General features: G+C 36.6%; 1 protein-coding gene across 5 annotated transcripts in view; it reads right to left on the reverse strand.

Annotated features, from left to right (window-relative positions):
- The window catches only part of KPNA1 (karyopherin subunit alpha 1), a 70,318-nt gene that overhangs the window by 12,476 nt on the left and 34,490 nt on the right, over positions 1-23,352 (reverse strand). For all 5 annotated transcript variants that reach the window (XM_025475407.3, XM_025475386.3, XM_025475417.3 and 2 more), the window contains 9 exons: positions 20,382-20,489; positions 18,975-19,074; positions 15,909-16,003; positions 9,159-9,290; positions 7,705-7,793; positions 7,266-7,365; positions 6,549-6,712; positions 5,489-5,567; positions 1,076-1,201 (listed from right to left, as the gene is read on the reverse strand). In XM_025475407.3, coding sequence (XP_025331192.1) covers positions 1,076-1,201; positions 5,489-5,567; positions 6,549-6,712; positions 7,266-7,365; positions 7,705-7,793; positions 9,159-9,290; positions 15,909-16,003; positions 18,975-19,074; positions 20,382-20,489 — 993 coding nt within the window. The remainder of the gene's footprint in view (positions 1-1,075; positions 1,202-5,488; positions 5,568-6,548; positions 6,713-7,265; positions 7,366-7,704; positions 7,794-9,158; positions 9,291-15,908; positions 16,004-18,974; positions 19,075-20,381; positions 20,490-23,352) is intronic.

A 23,352-nucleotide genomic window follows, 5' to 3' on the forward strand; every position in this document is an offset into this window, starting at 1 on the left:
ACTTTTACTCACTCCTCATATATGAACACTAAAACAGTCTGCCTCAAATTATGTCCCTCATTTTTCTCCTTAGCTCAAAAACCTAAAATGAATTCATATCATTTCCTAAATCCAGAAACCGACAAATTCTACATAGGAGCCTGACAGCAGGCAATCAACTATAGCTGAAATCACCTCATATGAACCGTTATAGCTATCAATCTTAGTCCCTGGCAGCATTCTGGCTTTTTGTTTTATTTGTTTCAAGTTTTTATTTAAATTCTAAGTAGTTAACATGCAGTGTAATATTGGTTTCATGAGCAGAAGTTAGTGATTCATCAACCATGCTTTCCTGATCAAGAACTCTATCATACTAGTGAAGGAAGCCAACAAAGTCTAGTAGAAAGACATGTCCTCTTGATCCTGTCATTTACTAGGGCTGCCCTTGAGCAAATCACTTTATTTCTCTCATCCTTAGTTTCATCAAATGAGAATATTAGATGAGATAACCTCTATGTTCCACTCCGCTCAAAGTCCCATAGGTCTGTGTTTTATTTTTTTATAACCAGTTGTTTAGCCTTTCTCATGGCCTATGCTGAACGCTTTGGCCCACTGCTTGCTTTTATCTTCCATTTGGGTTACCCTCCCATGTAATGTAAGAACAAAATTAAAGGGCGGATAACCATTTAGAGAAATATGGGTCCCCAAAGGTTTTATGAAAAACTAAAGTTATCTAATACATGGGTCCACTAGAAAAAAAATATTTTACTTGGCAAGAATAAAGCCAATCTGTTTAGTATAAAGATCATCAAAACATTTTGAAAATTTAAGACCCTCTGTCTTGTCTTAGCAAATCATCAAATATTAAAGGCAGAGGGAAAAACCAAGACCAAAGTGTAAGTTTCAAAAATCTGAACTTCTGTAAGGTAGGATTAAAAAAAAAACAACAAAAAATAGTAAACTAAACAAGATAAGAATGTTGGAAGTTAATGATCTCCAAGGCAATAATGAAAAACAAATTTAAGGCTAACTGAAAAAAAAACTAAAACTTGCCAATAAAAAAAATAGAAGAAAAAAGGACATGCTATGGGATTACCTGGATCTGTGCTCTATTTCCAGCTGTGATATTAGATATTGTCCAACATGCTTCCTTTTTGATAGATTCCTTTGGGCTACTCAGCAAATGCAATAAACTCTGCAAAGCTGAGCAATTCAAAATTACCTAAAAGGAAAAGTTTCAAACTTAATCTCTTTTGATCCAAAAAGAAGTAAATGTTTTTAACATGAGTTAAATATAAGCAAAGAAATAAGGTCTGTCCTTGAAATTTTAGAAATAAATAACTTTATATATGTAGAAAAGTACTCAGTGCCCATAAGAATTAATTTCTAAGATTATTAAAGTTTTGTGATACATATTACAACTGTATAACTGCTCCTTCATAAGGCATAATAATGTGTCCCTTCATCTTCCTTTCCCTACAGAATATTAAAGGTCTTTTGAATGGGTAAATATATCAAGTGGCCAGAAATTCAAAAGTGGTCTCAGATTTTTTAAGTCTCTGATAACATTCTACCCAGTAGTCAATCAACAAATACATACTTAAAGAAGTATACCAGGTGCTTTAGAGGACACAAGGATAAAAAGGATATGCCCTCAGTATCAAACAGCTTACGAAGATGAGGGAGAACGTGACAAATACACACGAAGGAGATCTACTCTACCAAAACTAAGATCATAAAGTTATAATGATTGAAATAATATGTGGTGGCTCAAGAATCAATCACTGAATAACAGAACAGATATCTCATCCAGAAATAAATGCAGGTAATTATAAGTAATTAAATATATAATAAAGTTCTATCAGAGATTAACTAGTTGAAAAACTTTTATTTTTTTTAGTTTTTTTAGTTTTGTGAGAGAGCAAGTGAGCGCGCATGAAGTGGGGGGCAGAGGGAGAAACTGAGCTTGTGAGACTCCCCACAAGCTGAGCAAGGAGCCCCGTAAGTGACTTGATCCCAGGACCCTGGGATCATGACCTAAGTCCAAGGCAGACGCTTAAACGACTGAGCCACCCAGGCACCCAACTTTTTATTTTTGAAAAGTATTTTTTTCAGAGTCAATTCTGAATAAACCCACAACCAATTTAAAGAGTAAACCTAAAAACCACACAATAAAAACAGAAGACAGTATCAATAAATAGCTGGTTTTGGGATAGTGAAGGACTTTCCAAGCATAAAAACAATGGAAGAAATTACAGGGAGACAATAATAGAAATATTTGCACGTCAAAAAAATAAAAAATTAAAATGCACACTACATAGTATTAAAAAAATTGCAACAGGTAAGATGGTTGCTGTCTTTAATATGTAAACTGTTAAAAGAAACTAAAATTTTAATACATTACCTACCTCACAAATAAAAGAAATACACATTAAAATGAAGCCATTTTTTGCCTATTTAATTCATACAGCTCAAAAATTAAACGTGGTTAAAGAAACACAATCTTAACAGTATTCAAAGATACTACAAAGCAATTTTTAAAAGCCAAAGGTGTGATCTAGAAAATAAACATGTCAAAAAATAATTTAAAAAAACCACTGTCTTTAACTTGTGACTTGGTATGGAGTAGTCAGGAAAAAAGACTGCGGCGGTGAGGGGAATGCCTTAAAACACGGATAGGATTTTACAAGCAAAGAGGGAGGACATAGCAGATAAAGGCTAGAAATGAAAAAGTGCTGAGACAAGCTACCACAAAATACCAAAATATGGAAGAGTTCTGTACCCCCAAAATTAACAGTAGGCTACAAGAAAGAATGCAACTAAAATCTTCTTGAAGTACAAATTCTTTAGTTTTTCAAAGTTCTTTATCTCAGTCATTAAAGAACTTCATTGTTTCTGAGAACAATGTTTCTGAGAACAGTAGCATGAACAAGGTTGTTTTAGGAAATATTAAGCTGTAATTAGGAGGAGTCAACTGAGGGAGTAAAATGCTGGGGAGAAGAGGAAGACAAATTAGGTGGATACAGCAACAGCCCTTCTGCGAGAGAAAACATGTGCCAACTAAGGGTAAGCAGATAAGGATACCAAAACACTGAAAGTCAAGAGCTGGTGACTGTGCTATACAAGGTGTGAGAGATGGAAACACCAAATATGACTGCAAAGTTTCAATAGGGAGTGAATAGTTACCTCATTAATTGAAATGGGGGAAAAAAAGACTTGGAAGCAGCTTTCTGGGGGAAAGAAGATAAACTGTGAGAGACACAAATGTGAGACATGCAAGCAGACTATTGGAGATCCAGGAATAGAACTTAAGGGACATCAGAACTAGATGTAGACAGAACTTCATTCATTCAGTAGTTTTTGAGTCCTTACACATTGTGCCAGAACTCCTAAGACTACAGAAGGACAAAAATGAAAAACATTGACTCCGGTCTCCCACTAGAAGCTGGCAATCTCATAATTAGACAGTTACGGTACAGTGTGATCCGTGCTATGACAGATGAAACAAAAGGCAGCACTTAACGTAAGAGTGTGGTAGCAACAAGGCTTCTCAGAAAAAATAATATTAACAGGATATTATATGATTAATTAACACCTGAAGAATGAGGCGACATTCAAAGCAGAGTATGGATCCGTATAAGGAGTGGTTAGAGCAGGGATGGGGACGTGGGAGTTACGTTCGGTACAGAGGGAAGCAAGAGTGTGTTAAAACTTAGGGATGAGTGTGGTCACAGAGAATCCAAGGAATAAACATAGAAAAACCACAGAGCATAGCATAGGGAAAGACAGAAACTTTTTTTTTTTAATTTAAAAATTTAGAAAGTATAAAGGACTATATTAAAACAAACAAACAAACAAAAACACCTCCTTTCCATTCCTGTATCCCAGCAACCCAGGTCTCTACAGAGACAACCAATGTTACTAGTTTCCTGTGTCTCCTTCCAGATAAATTTTATGCAAATATAATTAAGCATATATGTTGTTTTCTTCTCCTCTCCTCCCTGCCTCCTTTTATATAAATAGTAAAGATCCTACACACTATTCCGCCGCCCCTTGTTTTCCTTTTTAAATGATAGAACCTGGAGATATTTCTGTAGCAGTGCTCAACAGTTCTTCATTCTGGTGCATAGCATTCCATTAAACAGGTGCCAGATTTTAAAGGATCTTAAACACCCTCTATGGACAATAGGAGACCATAAAAAATTATAGGTAAGAGAATGACATGATAAAATTTGCATTTTACAAGCATCCTTCTGGTGACACAGGAATGCAACAAGAAATGTCTAAACTAAGCACTACAAGGGATGATTAGAGACAGCACCTAGTGACTGATGAGAAAGGTGGAAGAGGAATAATCCAGCTAATGTCCAAGTTTTTGCTGTGGTCAACTGTTGGTGTTGTTCACTGAGGTAAAATAAATAAGCAGAGGTGCAAGCATATCAAGGAAAATAATGAATACCATTCTGGACAGCATATATTTAAAGTAAGTATTAGAGCTGGAAGACACCTTCAAGTACAAATCCAAATTTTAGAAATTAGAAAAGTGAAGACATTAAATGCCTTCCTGCAGGTCAGGGCTGGTTAAGCAAGAACTAAGGGGAAAACCTAATTCTCAATTTCAATCAGGCTGCCCCAGGGTGATGGTTGAAGTTACACATAATATCAGTGAATAATTATCCCCTCCAGGGCATAATCCCACAAACAAGAAAGAACAGGAAGAGGAACTTGCTAAGGAGAAATGATCAGTGAAGCAGAAGACCAAAAATACTTCAATACCATGGAAGCCTAGGAAACGAATTTTATTTTATTTATTTATTTTTTTTTAAGATTTTATTTATTTATTCATGAGAGACACAGAGAGATAGGCAGAGACACAGGCAGAGGGAGAAGCAGGCTTCCATGCAGGGAGCCCAATGCGGGACTTGATCCTGGGATTCCAGGATCACGTCCTGGGCCAAAGGCAGGTGGCAAACCACTGAGCAACCCAGGGATCCCGGAAATGAATTTTAAAGACAATGCCAGTATATCTGAGAGATAAAGAAAAATAGCTAGAACAGTCCACTGTGAATGATATATCTTGATATAGAAGCTGAATGGGGGGGGAGGGGTGACATTAAGAATAAGAGAGAATCCTCTTCACATAGGAGACTAACCATGTACAAAAAAGGGGAAGTTACTAGAAATGAGACAAAGATGACAGAGAAGGATGCTACCGGAGGCTTCCGGTGCTCACAAGAACCACTTCAAGTAAAAGGAGTAGTGGGAAATAAACTTGACTAACAAAGGGTAAGTTCTATCCAGGGGAAGCCAAAATTGCTATAAACAACAGGTCAAGAGAGAGCCAGTGAAGGTACTGAATAGTAGCTGCTAAGGCAACATTTTTAACAAACATTAATGAAACAAAGTGACAATTCTCCCTAGTAACACAGAGTTAAATACTGTAATAGAAACAATCACAGGGTTCAATGTACTGTGTCTTACTGAAAAAAATAGTTACATTTACTCATACCTGCGTCTGAATATCATCTCCTGTGACAATGTTTCCCACAGCCCGCAAAGCAGGAGAAACCACTTTATAATCATTATGCCTGCAACCATGAAAAGAAATGTTAATCCAACAGTTTTATCCCTAGTCTCTCTTCCTTAGGACTGAAATCCAAACCAAATAATGTGATGGGACTTTAGAGCACAAAGGTATCTATGGTGGTTTTTAAGGAAATGCTATGAGGTTGTGTTTGGTATCCCCTGGAAGACCTATCTTACTCTTTATTTAGTATCTCTGGATAAAGACTACAAATCTTTCTTATAATCTTTCCCAGGTATTCCATCACCTGGATTCCAAGATCTCCCTCTCGTTCTTTTTTTTTTTTTTTTCTTTTTTTATGATAGTCACACGTGGGCGGGGGGGGGGGGCAGAGAGATAGGCAGAGGGAGAAGCAGACTCCATACACCAGGAGCCCGACGTGGGATTCGATCCCGGGTCTCCAGGATCGCGCCCTGGGCCAAAGGCAGGCGCCAAACCGCTGCGCCACCCAGGGATCCCCCTCTCGTTCTTTAATATAGTTTTCACTTCCTCTTTATGACTTATTTTTAAAGAGAGGTGGGGGGGGGGGCGCATGGGGTAGAGGGAGAGAGAATCTTAAGCAGGCTCCATGCCCAGCAGAAAGCCTGATGCAGGGCTCCATCTCATGACCCTGAGGTTCATGACCTGAGCCAAAAATCAAGAGTTGGATGCTCAAATGATTGAGCCACCCAGGCACCTTAGGAATGACTATTTTTAGTGGCAATATGCCTTCTGCTCTCTATCCAGTGGTTGGTCTAAGGTCATTAATCATTAGCTGAATTACACAGAGCTTTCCAAATGTTCCTGCTGAAGGACTGCTCACAGCAAAAGAATAAGCAGTTCTTTATAGAAGCCTCACAATAAACAGATCTGACATCAATGTAAGTAACAAAAGAGAGCCGCCCAAAGCACATTAAGTCAGTATCACGTATTAAAATATTTATCAGCATCTAGAAAACAAACTAATATAGGGACAAAAGAACAGACACACTTTAAGATATCTTACATCAACAGCTCCACAAGTCTCCTACATACTCCTGCATCAATGACGGCTTGAATTTTGTCATTAGGGCCATCTGACAGATATGAGAGGGCCCAGCAGGCATCAGCCAGGACATCAGTGTCACTGACAAATAACAACCAGGAAAGCACATTCAGACAGGGGGAAACCTGTAAAGGGAAGATGATACAATAATGAAATTCAACAGAATAAAAGCCAAAGTGAGGTGAGAAACTCATACACATGTGGTTAACTTTGGGAGTGAATAATACTTCTAGAAACGGAGTAGCAAGTGGCCAAGTGGCATCTCCATCTTTGGGAATGCGGTCAGTGCCTTGCAGTTTACTTTAATGAGGTGGTCATAGACCAAGGAAAATAATTTCAGAGACTGAAGAATATACCAGTTCTCAGAGTGAGATTCCTTGTTGAAACAAACTTTCACAGGTGGTAAAGCTAAGAAATTCTGTGTTTTAGATACTTTGCTATGAACAAAAAATGCTAGGTTTTAAGATTCATTCAGAGCTTTGTACACAGTCGGTGAATATTTATCCCAAATTACACAAAAACAAACAACGAAAAACCCTATTTCTCTAGATAAAATTAAACATTAAACAGTTAAAATCCTAACATTTTAAATTTTATGAAAAATTATAATCCTTCTGTTCACATTAATATTTATCGAGTTCTACCTTGTCTGCCCATTTCCCACAGCATTATCCTTACCTTTGCAAATTCTGGAGGTGGACTTTTCCCTCTACAGAGATTAGACAAAGCCCATACTGCATTCCGGGTCATGGTCAGGCGGTTTTGCTTTGAAAATAACCTGTAAGCATGATGATACAATGGTAAACTCTGTAATGGATATTAATTATCTCATAGCATATGATAAATACTAAACCTAATGTTACTGATAAACATGTCTTTAAATAGCTTTTCTCCAGAATAATAAAGCTGAATTAATTCTAACAGCACCAATTCAGAATTTTGGCCCTAGAGTAAGATAGAGTCCCTGAAGAAATGATCTGAACAAGTTAGTAGGAAAATATCTGTAATGAAAAATAACAGAAAATCCAAAACAATTTCTAAAGATGTACTGCTTTCTGAGGAACTTTCTATATTTCTACTACTCAAAAAATAGTAGTAATAATAGAAACAAACTTACTGCAGAAGTGGGGGAAGAATATTGCAGTCTAAGACATAGTCCCTGCACATGGTACTATCTCCAGCAATGTTGCCAAGAGCCCAGACTGCCTGTGAAAGAATTATTCATTAATGATAGGCTGTGTAGTGTAATTCTCTCATAATTCTTTCAGGAAAGATGCCAAAATACCACAATAACTCTTAACAAAATTATATAGCAATTAATCAACATATACAGGCATGAACTATTAACACTTCTAAGTTCATTATCAGGGAATCAAATGCAGTAGTTGTAGGACTGGGGAAAGACTTAAAATATTATAACGTGGACATATGAACACTCATGGTATAAGCTTATTAAAGGTAGGAACCAGTTCTTATACATATTCTTTACCTCAGGGGACTCCACCCCTAAGTAACATTCCATACACCCCTTGGTACAGAGCAGAGATTCAAATGGCTTATCAGTCTCTGATAAAAATGTATTCTAAGCTTGCTTACAAAAGAAAACAGTGAACAAAGAATTTAAGAGCAATCAAAATGCAGAAAGCTGTTAAACTTCTGGGGGTAACGGATATATTATCTTGACTGTGATGGTTTCACAGGTAAATACATATGTCAAAACTTATCAAATGGTACATTTTAAATATATGCAGTTTTCTGTATGTAAATTATACCTCATTTAAGCAGAAGAAAATCCTGCTCATTTAGCATTGACTTCTATTTATGAATTTTATAAAGTCTGCAGTAATAAAAAATTCACGTTTTCTAGCTCTTTTTCTGCATAAAAGTAGCAAAGACCTATTACTTCAGTCAATGCTAGAGATCCCACAAGTAAAAGCTCCGTAACTACTTACGTGGTCTACTACTAAGGCTGGGGCACCTGGCTGGCTTATTTGGTTAAGCGTCCAGCTCTGATTTTGGCTTAGGTCATGATCTCAGGGTCATGCCCCTTGTCAGGCTCCACACTCAGCGGGGAGTCGGCCTGATATTCTTTCTCTCTCTTCTCTCTCCCCCTTCCTATTATCCCCTCCCCCTGCTCATATGCACTCTCCAAAATAAATAAATAAATATTAAAATTTAAAAAGTATATAGGGCTTGGGGCACCTAGCTGGCTCAGTTGGTGGAGCATGCAAGTCTTGATCTCAGGGTTCTAAGTTCAAGACCCACACTGGGTATACAGATTACCTAAAAAATAAAATCTTTAAAAAATAATAATAAAATAAAAATAAAATGTATATATAGCACTTAAAAAAATTTCAGGGTTACAAGGGGAAAATGGTTTTATGTTTCCAGAAGAGATGCTGCCTACATTCACTATGAAATATTCCCTTCTGGTTAGATTTCTATAACACTCTCTGTGATGAACCACGGATCACCACGGCCAGGTGGTGAAACTGAGGCCCTAAATGTAGGACCAAAGGAAAAAATGGTATTCTTTCACCTGTTTCTCTTTGCTTCATTTTTTTTTTTTACCTGCTCCTGGACATCTTCAAATTCTGAGCTGAGCAACTCTATGAAGATAGGCACAGCTCCTGCCTGAATCACAATCCGGGTCTGAAGAGAATTCCCTGAAGCAATATTTGTCAATACCCAAGCTGATTCAAACTATAAAAATAAAAATAATTTTATTATCTTATTAGCATTTAATAGCTTGTTTTTAGCTATAACAATAAGGTTTTCTGTATATGAAGAAAAGAATATGAAATCATTATTTGCACATAATTATCAGATGGATTCTGGTATCAATTTTAAATGGAGAATTCCCAGTAGAAATACCTCAATCTAGAAGAATATTCTGGATGTCTCAAATTTCAGACCGAAGTAGAACTGACATTAAGACCAAAAAAGAATGAGGGACTGCTTCATATGCTGATATAGTGATCTCCCAAAAAAACAAATTAAAAAAAAAAAAAGCCTAACTCTACATTAAGATAACTTCATATATTTTCTAAAAAGGCTAAGAAGGAATATATGCATTAATTTACTTATGGTATAGAATATCTCTGGAAGGCGTCACAAAAAATCATAAATAGTCGTTACCTATATAGAGAGGTAGGGGTGAATGGGAAACCTCTCATCATAAAACCTTATGTACTATCCTTTGGCCTTAAACCATATTATCTAATACAAAATACTTCTATAGGGTGAAGTAAAAAGCAGAGAGGATGTTAATGTAAAATGTTTAAGACACAAGCACACTGAAAAAGGTAACAGATATTTTAAATAACTGAGCCAAAAGGAGTTAACTCGCATTCAATTAATAGAAATGGCAACTTCAGAGCATAAGAGCTTCTGACAAAATGAGAGGGCTCCAAATTAAGGTGCAGAGGTTAAGACTTTTTTTTTAAGAACATTCTTAAAGGTTGATAAACTGGTAAACAGAAGGTATGAAGGAAATCATGGCCAACAAAAAGTATACTATTTTAGTAATCTGCCCATCTCTACAATAATTTGACTCTGTAGCCTAAAATGAAGAAATCCAAGAATGAACTCTTAAAGTTCTATTTACTTAGGAGTTCTTATTAAACTATAATTTGTCACATGACAGCTGCCTTTCAGTTAACCCAAAAGCTTTCTGAGTCATGTGACAAACTAAATCATTAATCACTGGAGTTGCAGGGAGGAAGGCAGAGGACATGGGATGACCATATGATTAGCATAGTCTAAAGCCATGTGAATGACAGCAAATTCACAGAAGACACTTAAAGAAAGGGATGTTCCAAGAAACCTATAAATGTGACATACACAAATGAGATACAGTACAGCCTAAATGGACAATGATATTATGGCAACCAGGAGGACCAGACCAGGAGCACCACTGTTAAAGGGAAAATATTTTCTTTTAGGTAACTTTGTTAAGAGTTCAAGAGACTTCTAAATCTGAGGATCACAAAATAAAAACTCCATCTCATATCTCCATAATTAAATCACTCCTGAAACCAGCGCTCTAATCCTTTTCAATCTGTCTGAACTGAAACTTTACATTTATTCAGTACTTTATATCTTCAAAGCATTACTCACATATGTTCCTCACAACATCCCAGAGAAGTGTGGCTTTTGCAGTTTATGACTGAGGAAACCATGAGAAAAATATCCAACAATCTAATAATTTATGTATGCAGCCATTCAAAGAGACCTAGATTACAGCGTCCCAATCGAGTATACTTAGAAGTCCAGCCAGTCTCCTCTCAGACACACACCTGTAACACTGACAAGAATCTTTCAATTGCTTGGAGTTTTGCTATTTAGGGCAAAAAATTTCAAATAATGATATGCCAAAGATATGCCAGATTATTTAGAAGATGCTAAAAACAGTTCACCTATAATGTAGCTTCCTTTGCTTTCTAGGAAAACTAACTAGCAGAGTTAAAATTGATTAACAGAGATAGATAATATAAATACAAAAGCAAACCTTTCTGCCAGAGGACAGGCTCCAAGCTGAACAAAGAGTCATCAGATACCAAAGACACCAAGCCAAAGGAATGAGAACTATGAAGAATGAGTGAGATGGGTATACATACCAGTCTACATCTAAGAGAAAATAGACTGTGGTGAGATTTTGATGTAAATAAAATGGTAACAATGACCTGTGTAGGTGAAGGCTTGTTAAAGAATTATCAATGAGAAAAAATTATAATACTCATTGCTGCCAGAGTTCAAACTGCTCTTTATCTGATGAGGTTTAATACAGGGGTCTCACAGGAAACGAGAAGGAATTCCAGATGCTACTGAAGAGAATGAAATGGCAAAACAAAGTGACAATGAATAGGAAAATATAATAAGCTAAACATGGATGGAAAAAAATTGGAAATTAGGATATCTGAAAAAAGAAGAATGTACCAGAGTTATGTTTATTACTAAGAAGTACACAGTGATGACAACCTCTGAAAACAAGATTCAGGGCCTCACTTGGTAAGAACAGAAATCAGAAAGCATCAGAGACAGAGACAGATAAGTAACTTATAACCAGAGAGCTGCTGAAATTCATAATCTGCATGAACAAGGCATTCTCTCTCTCTCTCTCTCTCTCACACACACACACACACATACTGATTACTTTGATGTTTACCTTATAAAAACTCATCAGATGCCCATCTGTGTATTGTGTGAAATGTACATATGTAGGTAGGAGGGAGGGAGGAAGGAAGGGAGGGAGGGAGAGAGGGAGGGAGGGAGGGAGGAAACTTCCCCTCATACAGGCCCCTGTTAAAGTGCTAAAAGAAACAACTTTCAAATGTGTTTAATATGTATGTTTTTAAGAAACTGATGGTACTTCAAACTATGTAACCTCTCTTTCACTGAGTTTTGCTTTCAGTGTTGTAATGTTTCAGCCTTGGGTCCCAGATTAGAATTTAACATGCAAGAGAGCTATGAAATGTGAAAGTCCAGAGTTGACAGCAAAAACAAATGGCCAGAAAAAGTAATTTAAGTAACCACGAGATTCAAAAAAATCAGTAATACGATGGGTAAAATCTAAGAAATGCTATCACTTGAAAATAAATGGTAGCCAGAATAATTATAATCCTTTCTCCCTCTATTTTGTTTTAAACTACCATATTCTGAATGTTCTAAGAATGGTACCATGCGAGGAAAACAACCTGTCATGCTGTGATTGCTTATAAATTGTAATTCCACTATTACTTTTCACTGTCCAGACTTGCTAAATAAGGCTGGAGTTGAAATCTGAAGGTCACACTGAAGATTTGGTATTTTCTCTCTTCCCTTTCTCAGTCTCTACCTTCTGGTGCTCAGTTCCTTAAGTAAGGAAAATGAGAATCCAAAGCTGAAGTACTTCTGACCTCCTATCAAGTTTCCCACTCCAGGTTGAGGTACGCCTGGTTCCCTTTCTCCATTTGGATCAGGACTCTGTTGCTGGCCACTTTGCCGGGTCCACTCTGGTTCCTAGCAAATGCCAGGCTCACCTGGAGAGCAAGTGAAAAGAGAGGCTCACATCAGAAAAATAAACCCAGATATCAAACTCTGCAGAGAACAGTGCCTGAGTCATCTGAGCAACCTTTCAAGAAAGGTAGAGGGATCAATGAGGATGGGAAAAGACACAAGAGGATGAAGGCTTACTGCAGTTTATCCCATTAAGCTTTTCTATGGGACAAGAAGGGAAAGAATGGGGAAACTAAACCAATTTAATTTAAATTTACAGTTTTAAGAGTACTTAATGAATGGAACTAGGGTGCAATTTACTTATTTCTAGCTATTTTCATAAAAAGCTTCTATAAGAAGTTTGAGAATGCATCTCAGCACTGCAAAGGACAGTACAATTGTACATGCTGGGCCTAGACTCAAAAAACCAAACAAAGTAGGCCCACAGAATATACCATAAGGCAGACCAATCTTGTATCAAAGGTTCAGATATGACTGAGGCCTTCATGTCACTGAGCTGGAGAATGCTCTTAGTTAGAGGACACTGTTGCCAAAATCCTAGATTCCATCCCTGTTCATCTTATTTGAAGGGAGATGAGTATCTGGGTAGCACTGCCCAAAGCAGACATTGTTATCTCCTTGGCATGAGGTACCTCACTGATTTGGGCACAAGGAGAGTCAGAAAGTAAGTCAAGAGACCCTTCACTAGGATTCATAGTTCTTTATGAAATGAAGGGATTAAGTTTGTCCACAGAATTTATCAGTGAGTTGAGCTATTATTATGACTATATATTATTACTCTCTTTCCAGAAGAGAAATGGCAAAAGCCCCATTCCAAAAACACACTATTCAAATTTCTAGGAAGCAGGCAGGAGTATCAGGGACAACTTACATCCTAATGCTCTCTAAGAAGATAGAGGAAGGAGTACCCTCCAAGCTTCCCAGAGCATGTCTAATTATAAGAGCACGAAGTCTCCCGGCTCTAGTGTCTCCCTCAATATAGTTGCTTCTCCTGCTTCTGGACTGGTTGATGTTACCCACTAGCCACATTAGAGAGAGAACAACACCATGCTTAAAATGTACACAGAAGAAAAGCTGGGGATGATGACCTTTAAATAATAAACAGGGTGGTTATTTCTCAGTCTTTGGATAGCTAAGTTGAAAATCATGAGATGGTCGCTTCTAGAGGAATCATTTCTCAATCTTCCAGCCTGATTGTTTGCACAAGGGTGGAAACCTCAGAATTTAGATAGAAGCATATTAGAGATTTCCAAAGGCTTTCATCTTCAGAAGATCAAGCTCTAGGATTACAGAATCAAAAATGATGTAGAATTTACACATGGGAGCCAGGAGAGGGCACTGTCTGAGAGAACACACTGCACTCTTTAGGGAGTATTGGAAAATGTGGAGATGGGGAAAGATCCGTTTCTCTTTTTTCATTTTAGGCCTAGGAGGTTATACCATTATTCTTTAATACATTAAGGAACCGGACCTCTGTGACCACCTATTTAAAATGGCTAGATCCAGGAGAAAATTCAGTATCTCTCAACCACTCTCATTGTCAGAAATAGGACAAAAACATATGTTCACATAAACAATGATAATTTTCCCTACCTCCCTCTTCCTACAAAGCTTTTCAAATGATAAACTGCAGTAAGGCTCTTCATTTGGTCCCTCTGGTTCTCTTGGCAGGTTGCTTAGGGCTCAGGCTTGGTACTCTGCAGTGTTGGTTGTCTGGATTTCCTTTTTTTTTTTTTTTTTTTTTTTCTGATAAAAGTCTCTTTCCTTGCTCTCTAGGTGAACCTGATTATTTTTCAGGTGTCCGATGATCCTGGCCTTAGACGGGGACCAGAATTACAATCCAAGAGGCAGCTAGCAAAACAGAATCTTAATTCAAATGAACTTGGGGATTAGTAAATTTCAAACTGGAGAAGAAAAACTGATGGGACATTGAAGTACTCTACCTTTTCTGGATTTCTTGTTTTTCTTCTGGAAAGAACTCATCACCGCAACAAAGAGAGTAAAAGGAGGAGAAAGATGGGGTGGGAGGAAAGGAGAGAAAATATCAAGACAAAGCATCAAGTCTTATGAATTGTCTACAATCCTCTGGACAGTAAAGAGCCTGGGGGCAGGGGTTATCATCACTTATAAAAATTGCCCCACTCTCCATAGCCTTAGAAAGTAAGGCAAAAACAAACAGGAGGGTGAAAATTACTTTACACTTAACTTGTTATTGGCAAATGTACTTGGAAAACTAACCTCATGTGTGATCTACTTTGCACCTAACCCATTTTTATAGTTATGGAATCTCTCGAAAGGGCCAGAGCCCTTCAGATTAGATACTACAGAAAACAATTTAGATACTAAAGGTACTAGTTAAAAGAGTAATGCAGAAACTGATTCAGTGGGTTACTACCAAGGAAATACAGCTACTAAAAAATTACCAGTTTACTAAAAATCCAACTTTATTCAGAAAGAAAAAGAAACCCAAAACAGTATTTTAAAACTTCCAGGTAACTACCAGAATGAGTAGTTGACAGCTATTTCTTTCCACTGTGAAAACTGTCCAATCGGGGCAGCCCCGGTGGCGCAGCGGTTTAGCGCCGCCTGCAGCCCGGGGTGTGATCCTGGAGACCCAGGATCGAGTCCCACATCGGGCTTCCTGCATGGAGCCTGCTTCTCCCTCTGCCTGTGTCTGCCTCTCTCTTTGCTCTCTCTGAATGAATAAGTAAATAAATCGTAAAAAAAAAAAGAAAAAGAAAAAAAAAAAGAAAGAAAGAAAACTGTCAATCTAGAAGGTGAAGAATTTCCTCTTGGAACCTCTACATAATACAGTACCTGAGATAAACTAAATTAACCTAGTACCAAGCACCAACATTCATGACAAGGCTATCTCCTTGTCAGCTCTTGAGGATAAAGGGAAGGATTTAACTAGGATCAGGTTTGGGGATTAGTGAGTCTCTAATCTAGCCTCTGTTATACAGTCCTGCAAAGCCAACAAATATAATCTAAAAATCCTTCAAAACCAAATTTTACATAGCTCACCCTTAAATTCTATTTATAATGACTCCTCTACCACAGACAATTCCCTATCAAATAAGTATTATCCACAATCACCATAAAATAGTCCTTTTCATGACTAAAAATAACAAGAATTCTAAAGAGTAAAGCCAAGGGCCTTAGATGTTAACAGAGCTATCACAGCAGCTTGTAATGTGGTTGTCAGGAACAATGTACCAAAAACGAACCCCTTGTGTAAATTAACAGAAGTAACAAATCTGTATATAAAATTTAAGTTTGCAAAGGGAATTAAAATATGAGGCAAGAAATGAAAATGATTCGCACCTGCAGTGTACAGTTCTCTTTTCGTTTGAGGAACTCCACAAACCTGGCCACCACTCCCGGTGTGCTGATGACTTCATCAATAGGAGGATTAGGTTCTGTCTCCCCGTAAGATAAAAGGAAAGAAGAAAAATAATCCTTTCATTTCAATGCAAGGACTTTATTATCTCAAATTTACTTCATAATATCCCTCCCTCCATTTTAGCATCTCTTTCATGTTGAAAATCTAAAAAAAAAAAAAAAAATGTAAAATTTAAAATGTAAAATTGAGTTCAATCACTTTGAGAGTAGGGTAGCTCACTTTGAGACTATTGTACCTTACCTTACAATAAGGTAAGCTTTAATGTGGAAATGATGAGCAGACTTCTCAAAAATTAAAGTTATCGCCTCTACAACTTTAGAAAACTTAGGAAGTGGGGGAAAACCAAACACAACCATATTATTATTTCGGTACACTTCATTTAGCCCCATCTCTGTATATGGGTTTTTAGTCTTTCTGTTTAACAATAAGTTGCTTTAAGAAACTGCATTAGGTGACTGCATGTGCTTGCAGGATTTAATTTTACAGCAGTAGTGGTAAGTAGGAGCCAGCAAGAATTCATTAAAGATTATTTGCCAAATTAATCTCGTTTTTCATTTATGACAACAGAGTATCTTATAAATGAAATCATTCTAAGAATCTGTTGGGTAAATAGATAGAAAATGTCCTGAAAAATCGTATGGTAATTTCAGTGACAGATCTGACGAAGTTCTTGATGACATTCATAGAGTGATGTAAGAAAAATGGCAGATGGATTACAGTACTTATTACCAGGGATTCTTAGCCAAGTCCATGGCTTTACTGAAAAACAAAACAAAACAAAAAAGGTGACTAATAGTTCAGTATTATTTGGAGCAAGCTCTGATGACATGATCTTTGCCTGGTTCAACATTTTTATCAACCATTCAGATAACAATGATGATCATAATAAAGATTAGTTAAAATGACAGATTACAGAGCATGTAGGAAAAACAGTAAGCTGAAGTTAACAAGAAAACAACAGGGTTTAAAGCAGGATTTAGCAACTGAGTTTTTTAAAAAGCAACTTAAAAAAATTCTACATGAGGGACGACTGGGTGGCTCTGCCGCTGAGCATCTGCCTTCGGCTCAGATCATGATCCTGGGATCCCAGATCTTGTCCTACATTGGACTCCTGTGAAGAGCCTGCTTCTCCCTCTGCCTAGGTCTCTCCCTCTCTCTTTCTCTGTTACTCATGAATAAATAAACCTTAAAAACAAAAAAAAAGCTACATGATTTTAGAGACAAAACCTAAAAACAGTGCATGGAGAAAAGTTCTATGGAGTTTAGATGGCTACAAATACAGTGAAGCATTACTGTATTGTGACTACCAAAATAACTGATGCTATCTTGGAGTACATTATTGGAATGTGTAGTCTCAGGACAAGGAAGGCAATCTCTTCCCACACCTTAGGGTAATAAGAACACATCTAAAGTATTGTATTCCAGTTATCACATTTTTAAGAGGGATGGACAGCAAACTAGAATCCAGGCAGGAAAATAGTAGAGAGCAATGAAAGGTCCTAAAATGCCCCATAGTGTGAGCAAGCTGAAAAGAGACGGGAAAAGGGAAGCTATACATGATAATGGCCTTCAAATATTAATAAACTGTCATACAAAAACTGTAACTTTTGCTATGTCACACATTTTGTTATGTCTATATGTTAACAGAGCTTTCTATGCCAGGTACCTCAAAAGGGATATATTATCACTCATGACTCCAAAAAACTACACCTTACACATCTCCTGGGGGAGAGGGAGTCTGCTGTTTATTTAATGCCAGTGTTTATTATCGACATTTTAATGAGGTTCAGAGGTCCAGTTCTTTTCGCTTGTACAGAATTGGCAAAGGCCTAGTCTACTCTAATTATAGATAATTACCATGCCACCAATAAACTCATACTTAAATTTCAGTCATAAAATGATAATATTAAAACCAATAATCACTGATCTTTCAACTAATATTTTAAAAGATTTTCTTAGGGCACCTGTACCTGGCTGGTTCAGTCCATAGCATGTGACCCTTGATCTCAGGGTTGTGAGTTGAAGCCCCACACTGGTTGTAGAGATTACTTAAAAATAATAAAATCTTTTAAAAAACAACAAAAAGGCACCTGGATGGCTCCATTTTTTAGACATCTACCTTCAGCTCTGGTCATGATCCCAAGATCCTGGGAACGAGCCCTCTACCCCTCCTCCCTGCTCATGCTCTCTCTTTCTCACGCTCATTCTCTCTCTCAAATAAATAAAACCTTTAAAATATATAAAATTAAATTTAAAAACAACAAAAAAACATTTTTCTTAAAAAAGAGTGGAGTTTCTCAATTTGAATTAACACGAATTACTGACTACTGTTCTTATCATTTTAAGGTCTTTTATCCGTGATCTGAAAAATAGATTATGGGAAAGTACTATTTTTTAAACTAAATGAAAAAATATACATTTGGCCCTTAAGCAATACAAAGGTTTGGGGGTGCCAATCCCCACACAGCTGAAAATCCTTGGGTAACTTTTGACTTCCCCAAAACCTAATTACTAATAGCCTACTGTTGACAGGAAACTTCACCAATAACAAACAGGCAATTAGCACATATTTTGTTATGTTACATGTATTATAAACTGTATTCTTACAATAAAGCTAGAGAAAAGAAAATACTAAGAAAATTATTAGGAAGAGAAAATACATTTATAGTACTGTACTGTATTTATTGAAAAAGATCTGCATTGTAAGTAGACCCGCACAGTTCAAGCCCTTTGTCATTTAAGGGTCAACTGTACTTTAACATATTTAGAACTTACCTTTTGTTTTTTTTTTTTAATTTTTTTTTTTATTTATTTATGATAGTCACAGAGAGAGAAAGAGAGAGAGGCAGAGACATAGGCAGAGGGAGAAGCAGGCTCCATGCACCGGGAGACCGATGTAGGAATTCGATCCCGGGTCTCCAGGATCGCGCCCTGGGCCAAAGGCAGGCGCCAAACCGCTGCGCCACCCAGGGATCCCCAGAACTCACCTTTTGAAAGCAGTTTTCTGAATTTCTGTGTTGCTGAAAGCTGTTGCTCTGGGCTATTGGAAAATATCATTTCGATCATGTCGGAAGTAATAACACCACCCTGGCAACACAAACAAAAAGCAAGTATGATAAAATTTTAACTTTAATTCAAAGGAAAACAAAGACAGTACAAGTTGTGGCCACATTATTAAATTAATCGTATTTATATCTAGAAAAGTTACACGAAAGATAATCTTTACACACAGAAGCATCTGAGATGATAAACAATGTGACAAAGACAAATACTGTCTATCGTTAAGAAGCTCATGACAACAAGAAAGTAATCTTAGTAGTAAATACTAACACAAGGAGTTCATTATTCTTCCTCCCTTCCTCATCACTTGGTTGGTTGTTCCTTGTCATTCAGACTACGTGTTAAGTTCTAGAGGAAGGCTCTTTATGACCTCCAAATCTAAAGCAGCTGCTCCATCTCTATCGCTCTATTTTGATCTATGCCAGCCCTTTCCACTATTAGATATTTTTCTCAGTTAAGTATTTACTGGCCAGGTTCCTGCAGTATAGTATAAGCTTCCTGAAAGCCAAAAACCCTGTCCATCTTACCATTCCTATCATTGATGGTTGGCATACAGCAAACATTCAACAAATATTTATTGAATGAGTATAGATAGTATGAGTATACTCACAGAATCATAGATTTTAGCCATTATCAAATTCAACGGACTCCTAAATTTATCTAAAATTTCCATTTCTTTATAATAACTTTTTAGTTTTCCACTATTTTCTTGTTTTATGATAACTTTTCCATTCTCTTCAATAGAAGAGATTTCTCCTTGAAAAACACATATACGTGTATGTGTGTGTGTATGTGTGCGTATATATATGTACATATATGTGTGTGTAAATATATAATTAATTGACTACAATAAACTAGAAATCCAGAAAGGTATAATCCACATAAAGCATATTTTTATCTGCTTATGTAACCTCAAAAAAGTTGTGAAATGGGTTATAATAGAAAATTTCAACAACTGCGATGTGGAACCGATTTTGAAAATCATATAAACATGCCCACTTTGATAACTGGAATGAATAGCAAACTGGAATTTCCTTTAATGTATCCTTGTTATTTAACTTTTAAGGAATAATTTTATAATTATCTTTTTTGAAGTTTTAATCACTGATTTAATCCTTACAATTTAGTTAATTCTGTTTAACTGCATGTTCAAACTATAATAAATATCTAATGAACCATGAAATAAATTATATGGCTCCTTTTTAAAAATGAAATGGCAAGTACTTTTTATAGTATCTACTAATACCTTTTTTAAGACCCAAATAGTAAGCTACATCTCCTATCTTCCTCAGAAAAACACTAAAAAAAAAAGTTTCTTTCATTATCTTACTTACTGGTGCCATCTCCATGTTATTAATCTGAGCCTCATGGAAGCCTCCATCTGACATAACTTCTTCTTCTGTTTCTTCCTCTGCTGTAGCAACATTTCTTCGCTTGAATAACTGAAAAATAAAAAACTGTGACTCACGTATTCTAATACAAGGGAGTTCAACATGCGAACACTAGGAACCCCACTTAAAAGGCAGTAAGGAAGGATGGAGCTTTCCGAAAATGATTTAAAACATTCTAAAGGTTGTGCCACCTTCAACCTTTCCTGATGAGGAACTATTTCAGAATTCTCCAGTGTTATAATCTGATGCAATTAACTATCACAACATGCTGTTAACACTTGATGTGGTAAAACTTACTAAGAGAAGCCTGACAGGACATGACACATAAAAAAAGGAAGGTTGAAAAAGGAGCTAGGGCATACTTGGCCACTCCCCTCTTTCCTCTATGTTAAATTGGTGATCTTATAGTCTTACCAATGCACTAGAGGAAATGATAAAAATGATGTCAGAATAAGTTAATATTTCCCCCTTAACCTTCAAAGATAATAAACTGAGACTTCTCAACCTTTCCAACCTGTTCAGCAACCAGTTCCTGCTTGAACACTGCCTTTAAAGTATCCATTAATTTGTGAAGGTAAAGAATACTTCCTTACAAAGGTAGCCTACTAAGGTGCCTTCATTATATCTTTAATTGTCCGAAGCAGTTCATTTGTTCAAGCCACGATAGAGTAACAATAACTCATCCTCTCTCCCTATGCAACTCTAAAAGCAGACAAAATCCATGAAATAATGCATTTCAGCAAATGGATAACATGTAGCCAGGCAGTGATCCTTCAGAAAAGGGGGGAAAAAAAAAACCTGGCCCAATGATTGCCTCAGATTATTGTCTGGACAGTTTCCAGGCTGTAGCCTTGGGAGGGTGAAACCCAAACAGAGCCTAAAGGCTCCCTCAGGTAAGGAGACAGAGTTTAGAAATGAGGAGGCCAAGGCAACTAGAATCCATAGGCAAAGTAATGAAGACAAAAGATCAACAGAGAACTCAAACTTTGTAGAAAGTTCCCATTAGTCTTTAGCTTCATACTATAAGAACAGGTATATAACGAGAAAACAAGCTGGGAAAGGAACCACTTCCACTTCCAACAAACATGCAAATAATTTTGGAAGTTATACAAGTCAAGGAATATTCAAGTGAAAAGACTTCCTAATATACATAGGGCATTTAGCAGAATACTAAGAAGGATACTGGTTCAGAAATGAGGCTTAATTAGCTCTAGATTAAAGGGTATTAAGGGTCCAGCCCAATGAAATGTAAAAACAAACTGGTTCCAAGTAATTTACTAAATCCAAAGACAAATTCAGAATTATATATATTTAAAAAGTATAAAAGCTCCAACAATAAGGTAAACTTCATAATCCTTGGAATTCAATTGGAAACTACCAAGCACTAAAAAGAAGAAAAGACATCAGGAAGGAAAAAAAAAATCAATCTAGCAAAACCACCTAGAAATGACAGAAATGGGAGAAATGGGAAAGAACATTAAAACTGTTATAAATATATTCCACATATTCAAAAAGTAGAAGTATAAATATTAGGAAAGATAAGAGATAAACAAAGGCTAAGCAAATACCTACATATGAAAAATACAATTTTCAGATGAAAAGTACACTGGATGGAATTAACAGCACATTATATACTGCAGAAGAAAAGATTACTGAATTTAAGCACATAGCAGTATAACACTTTGAAATACAACACATGGAAAAAAGGCTGAGAAAACAGGTATAAAATATAAGTCAGCTGTGGGACATCAAGTGACCTAAAATACATGCACGGGGGTCCCTAAGGTTGGGGTGGGGGAATATATTTGGAAAATGGCCAAAAAAAATTTTTTAGTGTCATGTTTTTATTTAAATTCCAGTTAAGTAACACAGAGTATAATATGAGTTTCAGGAAAATTTGGGGATTCATCACTTACATATAACACCTAGTGTTCATCACAAGTGCCTTCATTAATGCCCATCAAGCATTTAACCCATCCGCCACTGATGTCCCTCCATCAACCCTGCTTGTTCTCTCTATAGTTAAGAGTCTATTTTATGGTTTGTCTCTCGTTTTCCTCCTATGTTCACCTGTTTCATTTCTTAAATTCCCTTTATTGGATATGTCATTTGCAAATATATTCTCCCATTCGGCAGAGTGCCTTTTAGTTTTGCTGATTGTTTCCTTTGCTGTGCAGAAGCTTTTCACCTTGATGAAGTCTCAATAGTTCATTTTTTGCTTTTGTGGGAAATGTGTCTAATAAGAACTTGCTTAACAACCAAGGTCAAAAGGTTGCTGCCTGTGTTCTCCTCTAGGATTTTGATGGTTTCCTGTCTCACATTTAGGTCCTGAATTAATTTATTAATTTATTTCGAATTTATTTTTGTGTATGGGGTAAGAAAATGGCCTTTCTTTTTGCATGCTGCTGTCCAGTTTTCCTAACACCTTTTATTGAAGAGACTTTTTTTCCATTGATATTCTTTCTTGCTTTGTTTGAAGATTAGTTGGCCGTATAGCTGTGGGTCCATTTCTGGGTTTTCTATTCTGTTTCATTGATCTATGTGTCTGTTTTTGTGCCAGTACCATACTGTCTTGTTCATTACAGCTCTGTAATATAACTTAAAGTCTGGAATTGTGATGCCTCCAGTTTTGCTTTTCTTTTTCAGGTTTGCTTTGGCTATTCAGAGTCTTTTGTGGTTCCATATAAATATTAGGATTGTTTGTTCTATTTCTGTGAGAAATGCTGGTGGTATGTTGATAGTGATTGCATTAAATGTGTAGACTGCTTTGGGTAGTATAGACATTTTAACAGTATTTGTTCTCCTAATCCAGTAGTATGGAATGTCTTTCCCTTTCTCTGTGTCCTCTTCAACTTCTTTTCTAAATGTCCTAGAGTTTTCAGAGTACAGATCTTTTACTTTTACCTCTTTGGTT

The sequence above is a fragment of the Canis lupus genome, chromosome 33 (genome assembly GCF_003254725.2).
Source record: "Canis lupus dingo isolate Sandy chromosome 33, ASM325472v2, whole genome shotgun sequence".
NCBI classification, from domain to species: Eukaryota; Metazoa; Chordata; class Mammalia; order Carnivora; family Canidae; genus Canis; species Canis lupus.